The 20,014-nt window shown below is 37.8% G+C and overlaps 1 protein-coding gene across 3 annotated transcripts in view; it reads left to right on the forward strand.

Annotated features, from left to right (window-relative positions):
* The window catches only part of LOC150108820 (actin-1-like), a 379,189-nt gene extending 362,120 nt beyond the window's left edge, over positions 1-17,069 (forward strand). For all 3 annotated transcript variants that reach the window (XM_090403503.1, XM_090403511.1, XM_090403519.1), the window contains one exon: positions 16,722-17,069. In XM_090403503.1, coding sequence (XP_090259629.1) covers positions 16,722-16,865 — 144 coding nt within the window. In that variant the 3' untranslated portion in view covers positions 16,866-17,069. The remainder of the gene's footprint in view (positions 1-16,721) is intronic.
* Positions 17,070-20,014: the final 2,945 nt, after the last annotated feature.

Below are 20,014 nucleotides of genomic sequence, written 5' to 3' on the forward strand. Positions count from 1 at the left end.
CTCCCAGATCCATAGAGAAGTTAATATCTCTTATATCTCTTCCCTTCTCCTGGATCTAGCTGAGAAGTTCTTTACCAAGACAAGCAACCATCCAGAACCGTTATCTCTTCCCTTCTCCTAGATCTAGCTGAGAAGTTCTTTACCAAGACAAGCAACCATCCAGAACTGTTAATCAAAGGAAGCTTCGGAATGTGACGAAGCAGAAAGTTACAAATATAAAAGACCAAAGTCCATCTTAAGTTCAGCTCAACACAGCTAATTTCACTGCCCTCAATGGGCGAGCATATAGCTCACAAACACTCCATTCAAAGTTCTTTCATTACAGACAAAGGGGAATATGAAAAGCAATTTTGCTTCACCTGTCTAGCCAGAAATGTTATTTGTTATTCTTAATAAATGAATAATTTCTTTCCATAAGCTGGTGTGAGTTTGTTTGGCATGTAGGAGGGGTGTAACGTGTTAATAAAATATGTGAAACTCTGGTTTTGTAGTGTAGCTGCTCGATTAACTAGCAGAGACGCAATTATAGTTTTTAAATTATATACAAGAACAGCAAGTTAACAACACAGGTAAGTGGACTGTAATTGGGTGATTCGATAGGCCTAACCACTGTTGGAATCGCTATTGTTGATTAATTAATAAAAGCAACTGAGTCGTAGGCTTACTGCCGTACTTTGTTGAAGGGTTTTTTCGTAGCCCTTACATAGCTCCAGGAGACTCCCGATTGGTATGGAAGGCATCAAGGAACAGATTAAGACTCTAAACAAGGAGGAGTCATTAGAAGTTTTAAAACTTATCATGGCAAAGTTTGAGACTGACTAGCCAGGTTATTTAAACCTGTACACCCAAATAAATGATCCAGAAGTAGAGGATGAAGAATCCCAAGGGGAATTCATAACTCTTCTGCCATCTAAAAATCCCCGTCATAACAACTCACAAGAAGAGCACTCAAACAAACTGAGAAGAACAGCAGACGTTCTTATGGAGGATGACTCACTCACACAGAACATGCCGAAAAACTCGGAGAAGGTCCCCCCCCCCCCCAATTATTCTACGGGCAAGGAGAAATGGATTTCTGTCATATCAACCCTCAGGGAGCAAAACATTACATACTCCTGGGCAAAAAACTCAGATGAGGGAGTCAAAATCCAGCCACCATCACTGATTACGGGCAGATGACAGGCTACTGGACACCAAAAATTTTCCATACATTTGCTTTTCTGAGTGAAAAGACCCTAAAGGTGGTAATACATGGAGTCACAGAAGGAATCACTCCAGAAGAAATCTCAGCTGATTTAAACAACCAGAGCCTGACCCCAATCAAAGTAAGTAGGATGCTCAGGTCTGATAAAAAGCCAATGCCTTTAGTACTCGTGGAGATTGATAACACCCAGAAGAAAATATATGAGCTGACTGCTGTCTGCAGCCTCAGAATTACTACAGAATCTCTAAGAAAGAGAGCATCAGCAGGACAGTGCCATAGATGTCATTGATTTGGGCACGCCCAGAAGCTATGCTGGGCGTGCCCAAATGGTGCTTAAAACGTGGGGAAGGCTACCAGACCATCATATGCACCAAGCCAAGATCTACGCCAGCTAACAGTGTGCAAACTGCAGAGGTCCTCTCCCCACTAACTATAAAGGATGCATAGCACACCCAAAGAACTGCGGGTCTCCCAAAACCGCTCATCCTTCACCCAGCAGTGACACCCTGGGCAACTGTGCAGATCGCCATCCAGTTCAAATAACCTCCACCTTGACAGCTCAGAAAAGAAATCAACCTGAAACCAGGACCAAAACATGTGCTGAGGCTGCATGATCCAAGAATACTTCCTCCAGCGAATTTACAAGCTCCAACCTTACATCAGTTTCTAACTGCCTCACTAGCTACCATGCTTCAGGAATTCAGCAAAACAAATCCTCCACCATCCTCCATGAAGAAATTCCTTCAAGGTACCCATTCCATTCTGACAGCTCTCAATCATGAACAATAGGAAATATAAGCCTAACTCCCTTACTATAACTCCATGGAATGCAAATGGATTGAACAACAAACTCCTTGAACTACAAGAGTTCACTCACAGATACACTCATGATATAATTCTAGTAAATGAAACACATCTCAGGCCAGCTAATAACCCTAAATTACAGAACTATGCAATGTACAAAACAGACAGACTCACTGCCAGTGGAGGCGGCACAGCCATATTCATTAAAAACTACATAAGCCACAATGTACTGACCAATCCACAAACCAAGAACCTAGAGATAACAGGCATTCAAGTTCATACAAACAATGCTGGTAGTATCAAAATCAATGCAGTATACAACCCACCCAGCATTCTATTACTGTTATCTGACTTGGACTCCATTCTCAGATCCACAGATTTCAATGCCAAGCATACAGCTTGGTATAGCTCCACAATCAATGACAAAGGCCGCATCCTAAACCATTACTCAACGCAAAATTCTATTGTTATAGCCGGACCCACAGAGCCCACTGATCACAGTCCAAATGGAAGCTCAGACATACTGGACATCACAATCCTCAGAAATATCAGATACCAATACCAACTGGAAACGCTCAACGAATTATCATCTGATCACAACCCCATTCTGCTCAAGCTCGGTACACAAGAACAGTTCTCTCCTCCACACTCCATTTTTTCATGGGAAAAGCTCTCCAAAACTCTCTCAGACCACAGTGGCCCAGCATCCATTATCCATAACAAAGAGGAGATAGATATAGCTGTCAACAACCTCACTTACCAAATTAAAAAAGCACTAACTTCGGTCACACAAACCACAGTTTTTCATTCCAGTGGTCAGATTCCTGAGGAAATTATGGACCTGATGAGACTGAAAAACAGAGCCAGAAAGAGGTACCATAATAGAAAATCCCCACAAGATAAATCAACTCTGAGTAATTTAAATAGACAAGTCCGTGAAGCTCTACAAAAGCATCGAAATCAAGATTGGGAAACCAAATTGAACAATCTGAACCCAGAGGATAACTCCATCTGGAAATTCTTGAGTATCCTCTGCACTAAAAGGCAACTCATACCCCCCAATTCAGACCAAGAAAGGAGCAGCTCACATTGACCAAGAAAAAGCAGAAGCTTTGATTGATAATTTGGAAATTCAGTGTAACTCCTCTTACGAGAATTTAAACGTCAATCTAATCTACAAGCTCCACTGCAGAGTCAGGCAGGTCATAATAGAACAAAAAAAGAAGGCAGAACCCATCACACCTACCTCTCCAGCAGAAGTTATAAATATTATAACCCACTTGAATAACAACAAGGCTCCAGGTCCAGATGGAATCACAAACAGAACAATCAAACTACTCCCCAGAAAAGCCATTGTGCACCTAGTCAATATTATCAATGCTATCCTCAGATTCAAATATTTTCCCTTAGCATGGAAAACTGCTGACATCACACCAATCAAAAAGATTGGAAAAAACCCTCAACTCCCCAAAAGCTACAGACCTATCAGCCTACTGTCAAGCCTAGGTAAGGTTGCAGAAATAGTCATCCTTACAAGTCTTCAATCAGCAACAGATAAACTAGGTATTATCCCTAATGAGCAGTTGAGATTCAGAAAAAAGCATAGCACTACACATCAGATACACCGACTGGCTGAATTTATCACCACAGGTTTCAACTGGAACCTCCACACTGCTGCGGTCTTTTATAGACACTGCAAAGGCTTTTGACAAGGTGTGGCCCCAGGGTCTTCTCTACAAACTCATCAAATTTAACATGCTAACTAATCTAATAAAAATCATAGATAGTTACCTTAAAGACAGATTCATGCAAGATCCTGGCAGGTGTGCCGCAGGGTTCTCTTCTGGCTCCCCTGCTGTTTTCTATCTACATACTTGATATTCCACAAAATTCAAGTTCAACAATTGCAGCATTATATGCAGATGATACTGCATTATTAACAAGATCTCTCTGTCCCAGACTAGCTATCAAAAGGCTCCAAAACTGTATTCACACATTGGAGAAATGGCTGATGGACTGGAGGATCCAAACAAACCCACTGAAGAGTTCAGCCATCCTATTCACTAAAAGAAGTTTCAGATCAAGGAAGACATAAACTTGCTTGGTGTCAAGATCCCATGGCAGAATGAAGTCAGATACCTCGGTGTCATGGTTGACAAAAACTCCACTTCACCAATCATATAAAACACATAAGATCAAAGACATCCAAAGCAATCGCCCAGCTCTACTCCATGATCAACAGAAGAAGTAATCTGGATATCGGGAACAAACTACTCATATACAAGACGGTAATACGCCCAGTCATCACTTATACATCTCCTGCATGGAGCCACACCTTGAAAACAAATATTAAAAAACTGCAGAGGATACAGAACAAATGCCTGAGAATGATTCTGGATGCCCCATGGTTTATCAAAAACTCCCAGATTCACAGAGAAGTCAACATTCCCTGCATCGCATCCCTCCTCCATGATTTGGCAGCAAAGTTCTTCACCAAGACAATCAACCAAACCTGCTGATCAAGCAAGCTTCAGACTACAATGAAACAGAATTCTACAAATACAAAAGACCCAAGTCAATTTTATGCTCAGCTGACCACAGCTAATCTCTCTGCCCTTCCTGGGCGAGCTTAATGCTCAATAACTCTCCACTCAAAGAACTCCCCCTCAGACAAAGGGGAATATGAAAAGCATTTATGCTTCACCCAACAAATCAGCAATGTTCTGCCTTAATAAATGGCTTCTAAAATCCATAAAATATTGCAGACTGTGATCACACGTGTGCAGACCTTCTCCAGTACTACTTGGGTTTTCATCTTCCCCTGTTTGGAGTTAATGATTATACAGGTGCAAAAGTTGAAATTGTTCCTGAATACTACAATACCTGTGCTTAACTCTAATCCTGCTAAAACACTCTGGAATTGACATTCTTTCCATTAAAAAAAAAAAAAAAAAAGTAAAATTTGGTATAAAGAAATCTTGAATTTCTTTTGCTGCAAAGTTCCACAATTAGCTATGGACAATAATGTTTTGTTTCATAACTTGAAGTTACAAGGATACCCTAACAGGAGGGATCTTACTTGGAGAATTGCATATGGCTGCCTTCCAGTCAATGCCATCAAATGGATGGACTTTAACATCGGAGATGCAATCTGTGACATCCATTACTGATTGGAAACAGTAGAACATGCATTCTACAGCTGCCCTCTTGCCCTGCGTATTTGGAACAGATTATGTAATGTGTTGGGAATTCCATTACTTACAACCGAACAAGTTATTTTTTTTTATAATACCCACCACCTGTCAGCAATGGGAAGAGAATTTTGAATGGTTATGGAAGGTTAGAAAGAAACATGTATTTGAAATCCAGCAATATAATGCTTTATAATCCAATTCTTTAAATCCAATGCTTTAAAATTCAAATGCTTTATAATATTGTACTGTGGAAATTTTTTTGTTCAGTCAGATGATTCTTGTATTTAGAAAGAAGCATTCTAGGAGATATCAAATTTTTGACTAGATGGTGTAGACCACCCACATCATGCAGTGTTCACAAGGGTGAGATAAAATTCTGTCTATTCTTGTTATGGGAGGTTTTTTAAATTGTTCCATCCTCTTAATTCAATGTCGTCTTATAGTCAATTAAGGGGATGACTGGAGAGCAATCCCAAGCAGAGAAGGCCAACTCAAGGCAGTTAACCCAGATGGGGCTAATTACCTAGGTATCAGTTATCTTTGCACTTTAGTTTCGGTTGGTCTTGGTTGTTCATCTGTATGAGATTGGTGAAAAAGGAAAACTGATAGCCTTTGGCTATATGATGATATAAAAGAGCTGAGGACTTTTCTCTCTCTCTCTCTCTTTCTTTCTCTCATGCTATCTATGTGTCTTTCTTTCTCCTGATACTATCAGACTCTCTTGCACCCTTATACTAACTACTATAGTCCTATGATGAGCAACCCTTTACTTTTTCACCTCAATAAAGATCAAAACGTGCCTGGGTAGTGACCCTTCTAATGCATAGTATTATATGTAGGCTGTTCAATAAGTAATAAGACTATATTTATACAGAAAACAGATTACCTTTAATCATCATCATTTACATGGTCTTTTTCGAAGTAACTACCGTGAGACGCGATGTATTTGTCCCAATGTTGCGTCCACTTCTTAAACACGTGAAAGTCCATTTTTTTAGAGTTCTTTCAAAACCCCTCCGCAGCTTTTACACATGCTTTGTTGCTTTCGAAATGGTGGCCTCTTAGTGGTTTCTTGAGCTGAGGAAACAGCCAGAAATCGCACAGTGCGAGATCAGGACTGTATGGAGGGTGTGGTAAGATATCTATGTTGTTCTTCTGCAAAATGTCCACTACACAACCAGCAATATGTGGCCTTGCATTATCGTGGTGCAATAAGAAGCCATTCTTCAGCAATGGACGCTTCCTTTTGACGTGCTGTACGATTGTCCGTAAAACATCAGCATAGTATGAGCCGTTTACAGTATTCCCAGGTTCTACAGCGTGTTGGTAAACAATGCCTTCGTAGTCAAAAAAAACATTATGGTCATAACTTTACCAGCCGATTTTACAGTTTTTGCTTTCTTGGGGGTAGGCGAAGACGGATGCTTCCATTCACTGCTTTGTTGTTTCATTGTAGGGTCATAGTGATACAACCAAGCTTCATCTGCTGTAATGATGCATTTTAAGAAGTTGTCTCCTTCTTGTTCCAGTCTTTCTTTCCATTCTGTGCACACATCCACTCGATGCTGCATCGAGTGGATGTGTGCACAGATGGAAAGAAAGAACGTGTTTGCGCCCGATGGATTCCCATCGGGCGCAAACACGTTTCAGTCCCCAAATGTTCAGCCATGACTGAGTGAACATTTCCCACAGAAATATTCAGGACAACATATAGCTGGCGTACTGTAATTCTGCGATCCTCCTTGATGATAATCGCTGCTGTGTTGATCATTGTCTCTGTGATGGACGTTGAAGGTTTTCCCTCACGTTCAAGATCTTCCACATTTTGCCTTCCTTCCTTAAAAGTTTTATACCAGTGAAAAACACTTGCCCTCGATATTGCTTCATCGTGGAAAGCTTCGCATATTATGTTAAAAGTGTCCGATGCCGATTTTTGCAAACGCACACAAAATTTGATTGCATAACGTTGTTCCAAGGATGCTTCCGTTTCGACAACTGGTTGCGGCTCGTGGGCGTGCCTAAACAAGCTTGCATTTAATCACGTGACACTCTGGCACATCAGCCCGTATATGCCATCTATCAATCTCTTTTGTTAATACAGACAGCAGCATTTCTTTATTCCACAGAAATTAATATTGTGATGAGCGGTTTCACGACAGTAAAATTAGTCTTATTACTTATTGAACAGCCCTCATACATACCTGTAAGGATATGTGCTTTGCATTATGGGATACTAATGCAAGTGATGTGAAGTCATTAGCTTCTATATACAAGTTACCCCAGTCCTGAAAATACTTCAGGTGCAAACTTTGTTTGCTGGTGCTTAGATAAAGGACTAAACCAAGAATATAATTTTTTGGTATCTTTAATTTATTGTGGGGTACAGGATAAGATTGATACATATAAGCTAATCAGGGTTATCAGGTTGACAAAGATTTTTCATAGAATGGAAGAGGGGTGTAGAACAAGAGGCCATTGCTGGAAAATTGTATAAAGATGGTGTGAGCAGAGGAGTGAGGAGAAGTTTCTTTATATTGAGACTGGTTAGTGAGTGGAATGCATTGCCTCAGTGTGTCGTGAATATAGACACACTGCATTAGTTTAAGGCACGGTTGGATGAGCATTGTATGATAGTGTGTACCTCCCACGATAAGTCTCTGATTCAATGGAGGTCAGATGTTAATAATAATAATTTTTTTTATTACGGTTTCTTTTCTGGCCATTTTATTTGTAGGATTCTTAAACAGTTTTTTTTCCCTAATTACTTTTGTTGTCCATGTTTCTGATGCATAAAGTAGAACTGATGTAATATTTGTATTAAACAATTTGGTTTTGTTTCTTCTCCCTTGCTCCTCCCTTATTTATTATTGATACTAGGTAATTTTCTAAATTTTGACCATCCAGTACCATGTCTTCTTGCTTATTTTCATTATTTGCATTTTATTTATTCTTCATTTAATCTCAACAGTCAAGGCTTTTCCTTTAGTTTTGTTTTTTCCTTCATATGTTGTTGTGTATGTGTCGGTAAATATATTATCTACAAAATCCAAGTCATGTAAATGTTCTGTTAAATTCCACTGTTATTATTGGAAAGGGTCCAGAGAAGACCAAGGTCAATACTGGTCTTTGGGATTTGGATATATAAAGACAGATGGAGGGAATGCAGTTTGCAAAGCCCTGTGAATGAGAGGATATGATTGCGACATTAAAGTGGGTAAAGGATTATTACCAGGTTAACATTGAAGACATTTTTCATAGAAAGGGAGGAGGTAGAACCTCATGTCAGAGGTTTAATGGAGTATTAGCATTAGGAAAGGATTAGAAACTAATTTTAATGCTTCCAGTATTTCATCACTGAGACATTCAGGGAGTAAAAAACACTTGTAACACCCACACACAATACTAAATGAAACTGAAATGACTCTAATTGTAGCTGGCCTAGGATGTAAACTGGGACTCCTTATGCAACTTCCCAGAATTCCTGAATTTTGGGAAGTTTCATGCATCCATATTTGTTGATTTCCGAGTGCTGCTATAGATTCCAAAACTAGTCTTTCTTTTTTTTAAATTTACTATGGTAGAGAATGGCAGTTTTAATCCAGAAGATCCTGTTAGTTGTCTCCAATACATTGGTCTGCAAGGCCAGATTGACTATAGTCATGATTGCAGATGCAAGATTTGTGTTAATCTAAATGAGTACTGACAGTACTAGGAAAGGATTAACAACTAATTTTAATGCTTCCAATGTTTCGTCTGTCTGCAATCACGAATATGGTCAATCTGGTCTTTGCATACCATGTAGTGGAGACAACTCACAGGATCTTCTGGAAGAAAACCACCATGCTTCACCATAGTAAATTCAAAAAGGAAAGATTATTTTAGCCCTCTATGGGCAAATGTCAAATGCCCATAGAGGGCACACCACCTAGATAGGACTTTAGTTAGCCACTTGTTTCATTTAGTATTGTGTTGTCTTTGTGTGTGTTGCAAGTGTCATTATACTCCCTGTACTCATTGAGGATGTCTGCGACTGAGATGAAATAATGGAAGCATTAAAATTAGTTTTTAATCCTTTTCTAGTGCTGTCAATTCTCCATTAAATCTAAAACACAATGTTCTCCCAGCACTTAGGCCTTAACACATGGAGGAGGTAGAACAAGGCGACATCGCTGAAAACTGTATAAGGAGCAGGTTCTTTTCACGGACAGTGGTTGTTGAGTGGAATGTATTGCCTGATATGGTGATGAATGCTTGATACACTGCTGAGTTAAAAGCATGGTTTTGATTAGCTTTGTGTGTAACAGCATTTGCCTCCATGGAGGTCTAGCGTTGTTGTTATTATTATTCAGGCTTCCATGGAGTCAAAAGAATCATCATGGGAGGTCCTTCCTAGGAAACACAGTCGATCATACCACTCCTTGAACTCATTGACCATTCTCGCTCTCACCATTCTGTTAGGCAATGCATTCCACGGTTCAACCACCCTCCATGCAAAGAAACCACTTCTCACCCTCTTGCTCACAGCTTCCTTTCATAACTTCTGGGGATGGCCCATTGTCATCACTACTTCCTGGAGTGCTGAAATAATTCCTTTTGTACTTTTCATAGCATTTTTCATAACCTAATCTTCAATAATAAGAAATATTGTTGGGGAGAGAATGCAGCCCTGTCTAACTCCTGTTTTAATTTCAAACTTTTCTTTAAAGTTCTCCATTGTGTATGATTTGTGTTTTATATTTTTCTTAAATTTTCTTACCTCTGTTGATGATTTTACATAGCATGCCATAATGACTTTCATTTCCATATTAGTTCTCTATCAATCCTGTCAAAAGCTTTTTTCAAAATCAACAGTTGATATAATGATTTGACTGTTCTATTATTATTATGGGTGTAGCTATTTGATCTATACATGACCTGTTGGCTTCAATCTTGATTTTGTTTCTCTTAGCTTTTGATCATTTTTTTTTCTAATTTTTGCTGTATAAAATACTAATATTTTAGTATTTTACTAAACTTTTTCTTGTTTTATTCTTGTTAGTCTTTTACTTGAGTGGAATATATTGCCTGATTTGTTTTATTAATAATGATATTCTTCTCCAATTATTGCAATCAGTTAATTATTTTTTTTATCAGTGATCCAATGTTCTATTCATATGGTCATTCTTCCTGCATCCGTATTTGGTTAAGAAACGGAGTATGTTCACCATTAAATCTATCTCTGCTTTTAATAGTTGGTTTGGTGTACTGTCTATACCAGCTACTTTTCCATTTTTATTTTCTTTTAGTGCTTTTTGTGTTTCACTTTTTAAATTTTTTTTTCTTTCTCTATTTTTAGCATTTTTTATTATTTCATGACACTTTCAAGGAGTCTTAAAGACTTAACAAAGGAGGGCACTACTCTACAACTCTCCATCTCCACCACTTAATCCACAAAAAATCGGTCTTTAGAACACACGCAATTTACTGACAAAAAATGTTGTTGGTGATGATGGCAGTAAATGGCGTTTATGGTAGCAGTGTCATAGTAAGAGAATTAAGTAGTAGTGGAGAGTGTGAGAGGTATTTAGCAAAGTAGAGTGCCCTCCCATGATGAGTCCTTGGACCCCCCTGTGGGTATCATGTAATAACTACAGCAGCAAAACTACCACTGCCTTCATCTACACCAACACCATCTACTGCACACCACCACTAGTATTTTTTTGTCTATAAATTAAGTGTGTTCTGAAGACCAATTTGTCTGTATATAAGATGAAAAACCAGAGTTTCCAGGAGAAAATAATCCTGCTACCTTCACATGAGATTGGCTAACTCACTTTCAATTGAAAAAAAATCCATATAAAGATTCTTCTCGTCACGACAAACTTAAGTCTTTTACAATCGAAGGGTGCAACTTGCCATCGTTCTTCTGATTGCACTACGTAGGCGCTTTTTTGGATAAAATGTTAGATTGAAAATTGAAAAAAAAATTTCTTTTTTTTTCTTCTGGTATTTGAATTTATTTTTCAGTATCTTTATCCATTATCTTCTCAAAGTTCATCTTTAATAATATTTCCTTCTTTTCTTGCCTGCCATTGTTTACATGATATATAAAGTTTTAGTATCACCTATTAGCTGCAGTATCTACCTCATTTAAATTTTCTGTAAACACTTAGCTTTTCTTAGATTTTTTTTAATCTCTTTATGCATGTCTTTATATTTTTTGATGTTATTTACCAATCTGAATGATTGTTTTAGCATTTCGATCACCCATTATTATAATTATATCTGTAGGATTTGTGTCATCTATTATTTTTGATAATATAAAATATATTTTTTCTTTTTTCATTTACATTATTAGTTGGTGCATATACATTTATAATTGTATAAATTATAAATGTATATGTATATTATAAATTATAAATTATAAACTTAACCCCCCCCCCAACTGGCCATGACTTCTATAGACGTCCATTGAATAACATGGATAAGAAGTGCAATTTGGTCTCACTATTTCATCCACCTTGGCCAGTAGCGAGGTTAAATCTTCCTCTTATCCATCTTTCTGTAATTAGTTCTCATTTTATCATTGCTGCTCTTGCTTTATTGGACATCATTACTGCCACTCCTTTTGCATGTTCACTATCCTCATCTTTGTTTCCAGAGTATGTTATTGTTTCTTCTGAACTCAATTGGATCAGTCCCTATCCATTACATCTTGGCTGTATTAGTTGCTTCTGCTTCATACATAGTCCTCGCATTCCAAAATTCAATTTGTATTTCTTTTTTTATTCAAATTAAGTGGATATTGAATCCAACATTATTTCAAAGCCGAATAAAGTAACTACAAGAATTTCATGCCGAATATAGAAACTATAAAAGTTTTGACAGATCCAAGCATAAGCAAACCTTTCATGACAGGGCAATTTGTAGTAAGCCTGATCACTATCCTTAGTATTTCCCATAATGTAAAACACATCTTCTAGCAGACATGTATGATGTTATACATTATTGGGGGGGGGTCACTACCCAATTTCTTTTTTAGCTCCAAATAATTTGTATGTCTTCTGGTTTTTGAGTCTTTTCTGTCATGTTCCTCAATTCTCTAGTTTCTCCATGAGAGGTTTACTAGGGGATGTCATTCTCAACAATTGGTCTTCATTTACGGCCATTTTTTGGTCAGATTCTTCTGTGAACCTGATTTCCATAGTAAAGTACTTTTTTTGTAATACAAGGATGAGTTGCTAGCCATTTGATCAACTCTCACTCATATCCAGGCTTCGGACTAGCATGATGTAGCATAGCTGCATCATGGCTGGTTTTTCCAATTTTAAAAAGAAATAAAACTGTGAAAGTTGCACAGGAATTTTTCTACTAAATGTTCAAGGTACAGTTTATGGAAGAATGATAAGAAAAACTGTGGAAGAGAAATTTAGAGTAGAACAAGCTTGGTTCAGGAAAAATCGAGGTTGTCAGAACTAGATTTTCACTTTAAAAAAAGCTAAGAAACTAAGGGAATAAAACAAGGAGCTGTGTTTAAGTTTAGTAGATCTGGACATGCACATGCACATGACAAGTGCCAAGAGAAAAGCTAATTAATCACACTTGCCACAGTAGAAAATCATATTTATTTGACACATATTTCATCTTATGTATCCTAAGACATCATAGTGTGTGAGAGAGAGAACATTAGCAAGGAGTTTTGAACAAGAACACTACAGTGCATGTCAGCCAAATCTGAATTCTGCTGTATATGTAGTTGCACATTTGTTAAGTTGAAAACCGTTCTGCTGAAAATAGGTTAAATATTTGTAATAAGCCTATTTAATGCAATTCAGTATAAGTTTTTCATTACGACTAAGGGTTGTAAAGTAAAATAGAGCTTCAGAGCTCTACTCAAAGAGCTATTCAAAGACCTCTACTCTTTGAATAGTGTCAAAGAACTATTCAAAGAACTTTCTTTGAATAGTTGTTCATATCTGTACAATACAAAAGATAATTTAATTATGTAAACTTCACAGGTCTTGCGATGCAATAGACAAGCTGTTCAAAACACTGGTTATGATGTAAATGGGACTTTGTACTGTGCAGTATACAATATATATTTAAGTTGTGTGACAGCAACTAGAATTTAAGGAGATACAAGAAATAAGCAGGAACAGAAAAAACTAACAGCATTCTGAATGAAGAACCTATAGGGCAAGTAACGCATTTCAGCTGTACAGGTAAAATATTTTGTGAAGATCGCAAATTAAATATGGAAGTAGACAATAGAATTAACACTATGGTATGGTCCTGAGTTCACTGAATAAATTTATATGGAATAGTGTCAAAAGTGAATGAAGAGGATGCATTCTGAATACTGTACACTAAATATCAATAAGGCAGAGGAATTAGATGGAATTTCACGTATTTTAAGGGCATATGCTATTGAACTGACTGTGCCATTAACTTGGCTATTTAATGAACGTCTCGCACTTCATCCACTGCTTACGCTCTTCAGTAACCTGGAGAGTGGATGAAAGGTAGGATAGTACCATTGTATAAGGAGATACAATGGTGGTAGAATGGCGGTATCAAGGTATAGGCCTGTTTACTTTTTAGAGAAATTGGTATGAACTTGTATGCAGATGAAGGCAATATTATTTATGCAGGCCAGCATGGATTTGTTAAAGGACACTCTTGTTTTAGTAATCTGGTTACCTTTCACAATAGAGAAACAACCAGTGGATAGGGACAAGGTATACAATGATTTTTCAAAAATATTTGGCACGCGACAATTTGATTTTTAAGTTATTATTATTCCTGATACCTCCAAGGAGTCCAAAGACTCATCGCAGGAGGACACCTACAACTGTCTCAACCACTACACCGAACCTCTACTACAGATCATCGCCATCTACCACCCACCTCCACTACCACCACAACTAGTATTTTTTGTCTGTAAATTGTGTGTGTTCTTAAGGGCCGATTTGTCTGTATGCGGAATGAAAAACCTGAGTTTCCAGGAGAAAAAAACCTTCTACCTCCGTATGAGATTGGCTAACTCACCTTTGATTGAAATCGTCCAGATAAAGATTCCTCCCATCGCGACAAGAATTGAACTTAGGCCTATTCCAATCGAAAGGCGCAATGTACTGTCGTTATTCCAATTGCGCTAGGGAGGCACTTATAGTTGCAACATATAGGTTTCAGTATTAGGTTAGTGGATTTGATTGGTGATTAGCTCTCTGATAGATATCAGAGTTGTATAAAGGGGAGCCATATCAGAGAGAATGAAGGCTACAAGTGTGGTCCCACAAAGTTCTGTACTGGCACCATTACCGTTTAATCTGTAAATGATATTGTCATAGGACTGCAGGGAGATGTTCATTGTTCAGATGTGCAGTTTGGGAGTAATAGTGCTGTTTCTTTAGCTCTTCAAGAGGATTTGAATAAACTGGTGGCCATACAAATGAGAATGTCAATTTAATTCAACTAAATGTAAGGTTTTAAAATTTAGAATCCATAGGTGGGATGTTTAACTCTCACATGGAGTTAATCTGATTGCCTTTTATACTAAAGTAACCAGAGCATTTGATGAGCAAAAAAGCATATACTGCCATTTATTTGGATTTTATAAAAGCCTTTGACAGTGTGTCATGTGTTAGGCTGATATTTAACTTACAGCATATGCATTCAGATGTCAGGTTAGTGAAATGGATCAGGAACTTGCTGTACGATAGATATCAGAGAGTTGTGTACAAGGTAGCAATATAACTATTATCATTATTATCTGACCTCCATGGAGTCAGACGTCGTAGGAGGTACACACTATTGCACACAATGCTCATCCAACTGTGCCTTAAACTGATTCATTGTGTCTACATTCACAACACGTTCAAGCAATGCATTCCACTCACCAACCACTCCATGCAAAGTTATATAAATGTGGTGTGGTGAAGAAGGGTGTGAGGAGTAGATTTTTTACATGGAGAATTGTAAATGAATTGAATGCATTGCCAGAATGTGTTGTTAATACAAGGAGTGTTAAGGAATAAGATTCTATATAATAAATATGCTGTCAGTTGAATGAACTTCTCACGGTGAGTCTGTCAACTCCATGGAAGGTGCAATAATAATAATAATATCAACCTGTCACAATCATATATCCCTCTCTTCCTCCTATTCATGAGGCTTTGAAACTACATTCTCTCAACTTGTTCTCATACTGCACGTTCCGAAGACCACTGACCAGAACCTGTATTGTTTTACTTGGGTGTATATCACTGACATTGTCAATGGATTTGCAGGGACTATTGAATAAATTATATATTTAGTTTAATCCTTTATTCAAGCTTAAGCAAACAAAGTTTGCGCCTGAAGTATCTTCAGGACTGGGGCAACTTGTGGCAAAGGTGGACTGAGTTCTGATTACTTTCCTTAGTATCCTTTTCAAGTGCAAACTTTGTTTGCTTACGCTTGAATAAAGGATTAAACTAAATATATCATTTATAGTATACCAAGTGAAAAAACTTCCAACAGGGAATATTCAGTTGTTTGCCAATGATGTGAAGCTGGGAATGATTATTAGTAATAGTGTCAGTGTTGTTGCCTTTCAGGAGGATTTGAAGAAGCTGAACAGAAGGCAAATGAGAGTATCAGTTTAATTCAACTAAAGTTAAGAGTTGAAGATTTTGATCCATCAGAAGCTGCACTATCTGTTGGTGGAAATGTAGTAGAGTAAGTGGAGGAGACAAAAGTACCTTGGTGCGATGACTAGCAACAAAGTTTAGGGAACATGTAGCAAAGGTGGTGAAAGTATCCACAGGATTGCTGCAATATTGAGGATACTGACCTGAAGAATTAGATAATGGATGATTCCATTGTATAAAGCCCTAATAATACCACATCTGCATTATAGTGCAAAGATTCGGTCACTGGGATTTGAAGGGGAATAAATTAACCTTGTAGAAAGTACAGTGGCAGGTTTTTTTAAAAAAAAAACTCTACAATGTAGGCTATGAGAATAGACCAAAGACGTGGAGTTTGATGTATAGGAGGCAGAAAAGTGACATGGTTGAAACATTTTAACTGTTACGAGGTACTTAGAGGTACTTACAGGGTTGATATTGGGAAGTTCTTTCATAAGGTAGATCAAAAAGGAGCAAAGACAAGGGGCAATCCCTGGAAGTTACAAATGGAAATGGTAGGAGGATGAGGAGTGGCTTTTTTGAATGGTGGGTGGCTCACCTGTGGAATGCCTTACCTGATAATATAATGAAAGCATTAACAATTACTGGGTTTAAGTTTTATGATAGACTTTGTTGTCCAGGTTCTGTCTTTTCTGATGAGTTTCGTTGCTCCATGGAGGTCTTGAATGATAATAAAGTCTGTGGTTACAAACTTGGATATAAAATTTCTAATCTCATGCTTAGACTGAGGAAATTACACAAATTTGTTGTAATGGTGAGATTAAAATTCTCACCATTAGGAATTTGTGTCATTTCTAAGTTAACAATTCTTTTTATTTCTCCATTAATTTAACATAATTTATTTTATAGGTTCATTCTTCTCCATTTCGATATCATATGGCTTATCTTGGAGCATGTCGACTGGCCACATTGGATGATTATTCAAAGGTGTGTGTTTCACACAAAGAATGGACTATTAAGGGATCAGCTTGTTTGGTGAAATGGCATATGTAAATATAAAAATGATCACATATACTGTATGTTGTATATGTTCTTGTACTAATTAGGATTTAGACTTGCTGTAGAAATGAATGCAAGTCTTATTTCAGTGTGTCAAGTTTATGAAAGTTTTCTTTAAGGTTAACATTTTTATCTTTATATAAATTGTCTTTCAAAAATGAGGGATGAGAAAAAATAAAGCCTAATTTTTGTACTTTAGTCTCTATAGTACAAATTAGTTATAACAACTTCATGCTTTATACATATTTTGATTTAACTTGTTTTATTATTATGATTATGATTGATTCAGGCCTCCATGGAGTCAAAAGACTCATCGTGGGAGGCTCTTCCTAGAAAACACAGTATCATACCACTTCTTGAACTTATTGACCATTGATGCTCCCACCACTCTATCAGACAATTCATTCTATCCCTCCATGCAAAAAAAACCATTCCTCACCCTCTTGCTCACAGCTTCCTTTCATAACTTCCAGGAATGGCCAATTGTCCTCATTCCTTCCTCCTGTTCCATCGAACAAAATAACTTCCTGGTGTCAACCCTGTAACTAACTCTTCACAGTTTAAAAGTCTCAATCATATTACTTCTCCTCTTCTATCTACCAAACTCTACAGTCCACATTTCCTCAGCCTGTCCTCATAACTGACATTGTACAGTCCTGAAACGATTTTTTTGTTATCTTCCTCTGTACCCTTTCCACAGTTAATTAATCCCCTTCAAATCCTGGGAACCAAATTTGAGAACAGTACTCTAAGTGTGGTCTGATCAAGGCTTTATACAATGGAATGACAACTCTTTTATCTCTGCAGGTCAGTGTCCGTCTCAGTATTACAGCAATCTTCTGCATTACCTTCACTATCTGTTTTAACATTTCACAAGAATAAGAGATAAAATAGATGGACTAAGAGAAGTGCAGTTTGGTTGTGAAAAAGAGCAATTAACTGATCTGAATTTTGCTCTAAGAGAAACAATGGAAAGTACATTGGAAATTTGGAAAAAGCCCGTTTATGGTATTTCTTGATTGGAAAAAAGCATTTGATTGGGTTTGGGAAAGTTTGGAAAAGATGTCATAGAAAAAGAATAAATATTCATGATATGACAGTACATGATGGTATGTATTGAAGTGTGAACTATGTGAAGACTAAATTTAATAATTCAGAGTGGCTTACACATAAAAATGGTCTGTGACAAGGAAACATATAATCTCCATTGCTGTTCATTGTAATGATAAATAGATTCCTTGATGTAGTTAATGACCAGAAAGGAAAAATAGCTGTTTGCAGATTATGTATAGTGTTGGGCACATTCAGAAGAACTACAAATGGGACAATGTGAGACAGAATTGTGGGTTGCATATTAAAACCAGGAAAGTGAGAGCATGGTTTAAATCAGTGTTGAAATGCAAATATTAATGGTGTCAGACTCAATGGATTTGAAGTATAGTGAAATCTTAAAATATCTGAGAAGTATACTCAGATAATGGCGAGTAAGAGTGACTAACTTGCAGAAAGAGGAGGTGGAATGTCTGAATGAGATGAAAAGTATGAAAGATGAGATTATGAGAATGGAAGAAATGTATGCGAGGCACATCAGAATAGGAGAGAGAGAAAGTTTTGGGAATGATAGGAGAGGATAAAAGCAGTAGGAGAGAGGGAATGAGAGAGCGGTTTGGGAATGACAGAAGAGGAGAGTATAGAAACAGTAGAAGAGAGAGAATGAGAGAGGTATTGGAATGGAAGAAGAGGAGAGAATGGGAACAGTAGAAGAGAGGGAATGAGGGAGTTATATGAACGATAGAAGAGGAGAGAGAGAGAGAGAATAGGATAAGTGGAAGAGAAGGAATGAGAGAGAGGTATGGGAATGATAGAAGAGGAGAGAATAGGATAGGTGGAAGAGAGGGAATGAGAGAGAGTTATGTGAATCATAGAAGAGGAGAGAATAGGATAAGTGGAAAGGAGCAAATGAGAGAGAGGTATGGGAATGATAGAAGAGGAGAGAATAGGAACAGTGGAAGAGAGAGAATGAGAGATAGTTATCGGAATGATAGAAGAGGGGGGAGAGAGAGAGAGAATGAGAAAAATGCAAGGGAGCACTGGAACCAGGGATAGGGTGATGTCAGGAAGGCAAGTAAGTAGGGAAACACAGAGAAAGTGATAGAGAAGTGAGAGAGTGAGGGATGCATGGGAGCAATCGAGAAACAGGGTGGTAAGAGGTGTAATGTATGGGGACTCAATAATCCGTGGTGTGCAAGATAGGATATGTGAGGAGTGTTTGCCTGGAAGAATGATAAAAAGTGTGGCTATGGCAATTAAGAGGGATGAAAGGGTGGGTGAGATGATTCTGATGGTAGGAACAAATGACTTGAGAGGTAATGTAAATTGGGCAGCGAGAGAGAGATATGAGATTTTTGCTTGAGGTAGTGTGTGTTGCCTAGGTATCATATTGCTGAGCAGAAGACCAGTAATATTGAATAACATAATAGCTAGAATGAGTCAGAAAAGAGGATTGGAATATGTGGATGCTTGGAAGGTGTTTGAGGACAGAGAGGAATTGTATGCGAAAGACCACCTGCATTTGAATGACGAAGGGTGTAGGCATCTGGAGAGATTGCTGTTCTAAACGACTAAGTGTATCTATACAGGGAAACTAGAATGCCCAAGGTGGATGGTATCAGGGGTGGTCTCTTGTGGGAATGTGTACTTGGGAGAAGGGAGACGACATCAAGTAATGCTGAGCCCAGTGGAGTATAGAGGGGATAATGATGGGTATAGCAACAGTGGCATTTTTATACTAATGCCAAGAGTATCCAGAATAAATGAAAGGAATTGGTGGTGCTGATAACATCAGCCTGGCCAAAGATTATTGGGATCACTGAGACGTGGTTGACAGAAGAGGATATAATAACAGGAATAGAAGTAGCAGGGTACAGCAGTGTTTTGCAGGACAGGAAGGGAAAGCATGATGGTGGAGTACTGCTTATGATAAGAGACGACTTATGTCCTCTAAGAGTGGAGGCTTTGGAAAGCAGCGACACTAATGATTTTGAAAGCATATGGCATGAGGGAAATTCTTGAAGGACATTTGTCTCGCAAGAATTTCTAGAATTCTTGAGAGTCTTAGGCAAGAGTTTTGAATTTGGTCATAG

This window comes from Typopeltis vanoorti, chromosome 2 (assembly GCF_054136105.1).
Source record: "Typopeltis vanoorti isolate ZY-2024b chromosome 2, IOZ_Tvanoo_1.0, whole genome shotgun sequence".
In the NCBI taxonomy this organism is placed as follows: Eukaryota; Metazoa; Arthropoda; class Arachnida; order Uropygi; family Thelyphonidae; genus Typopeltis; species Typopeltis vanoorti.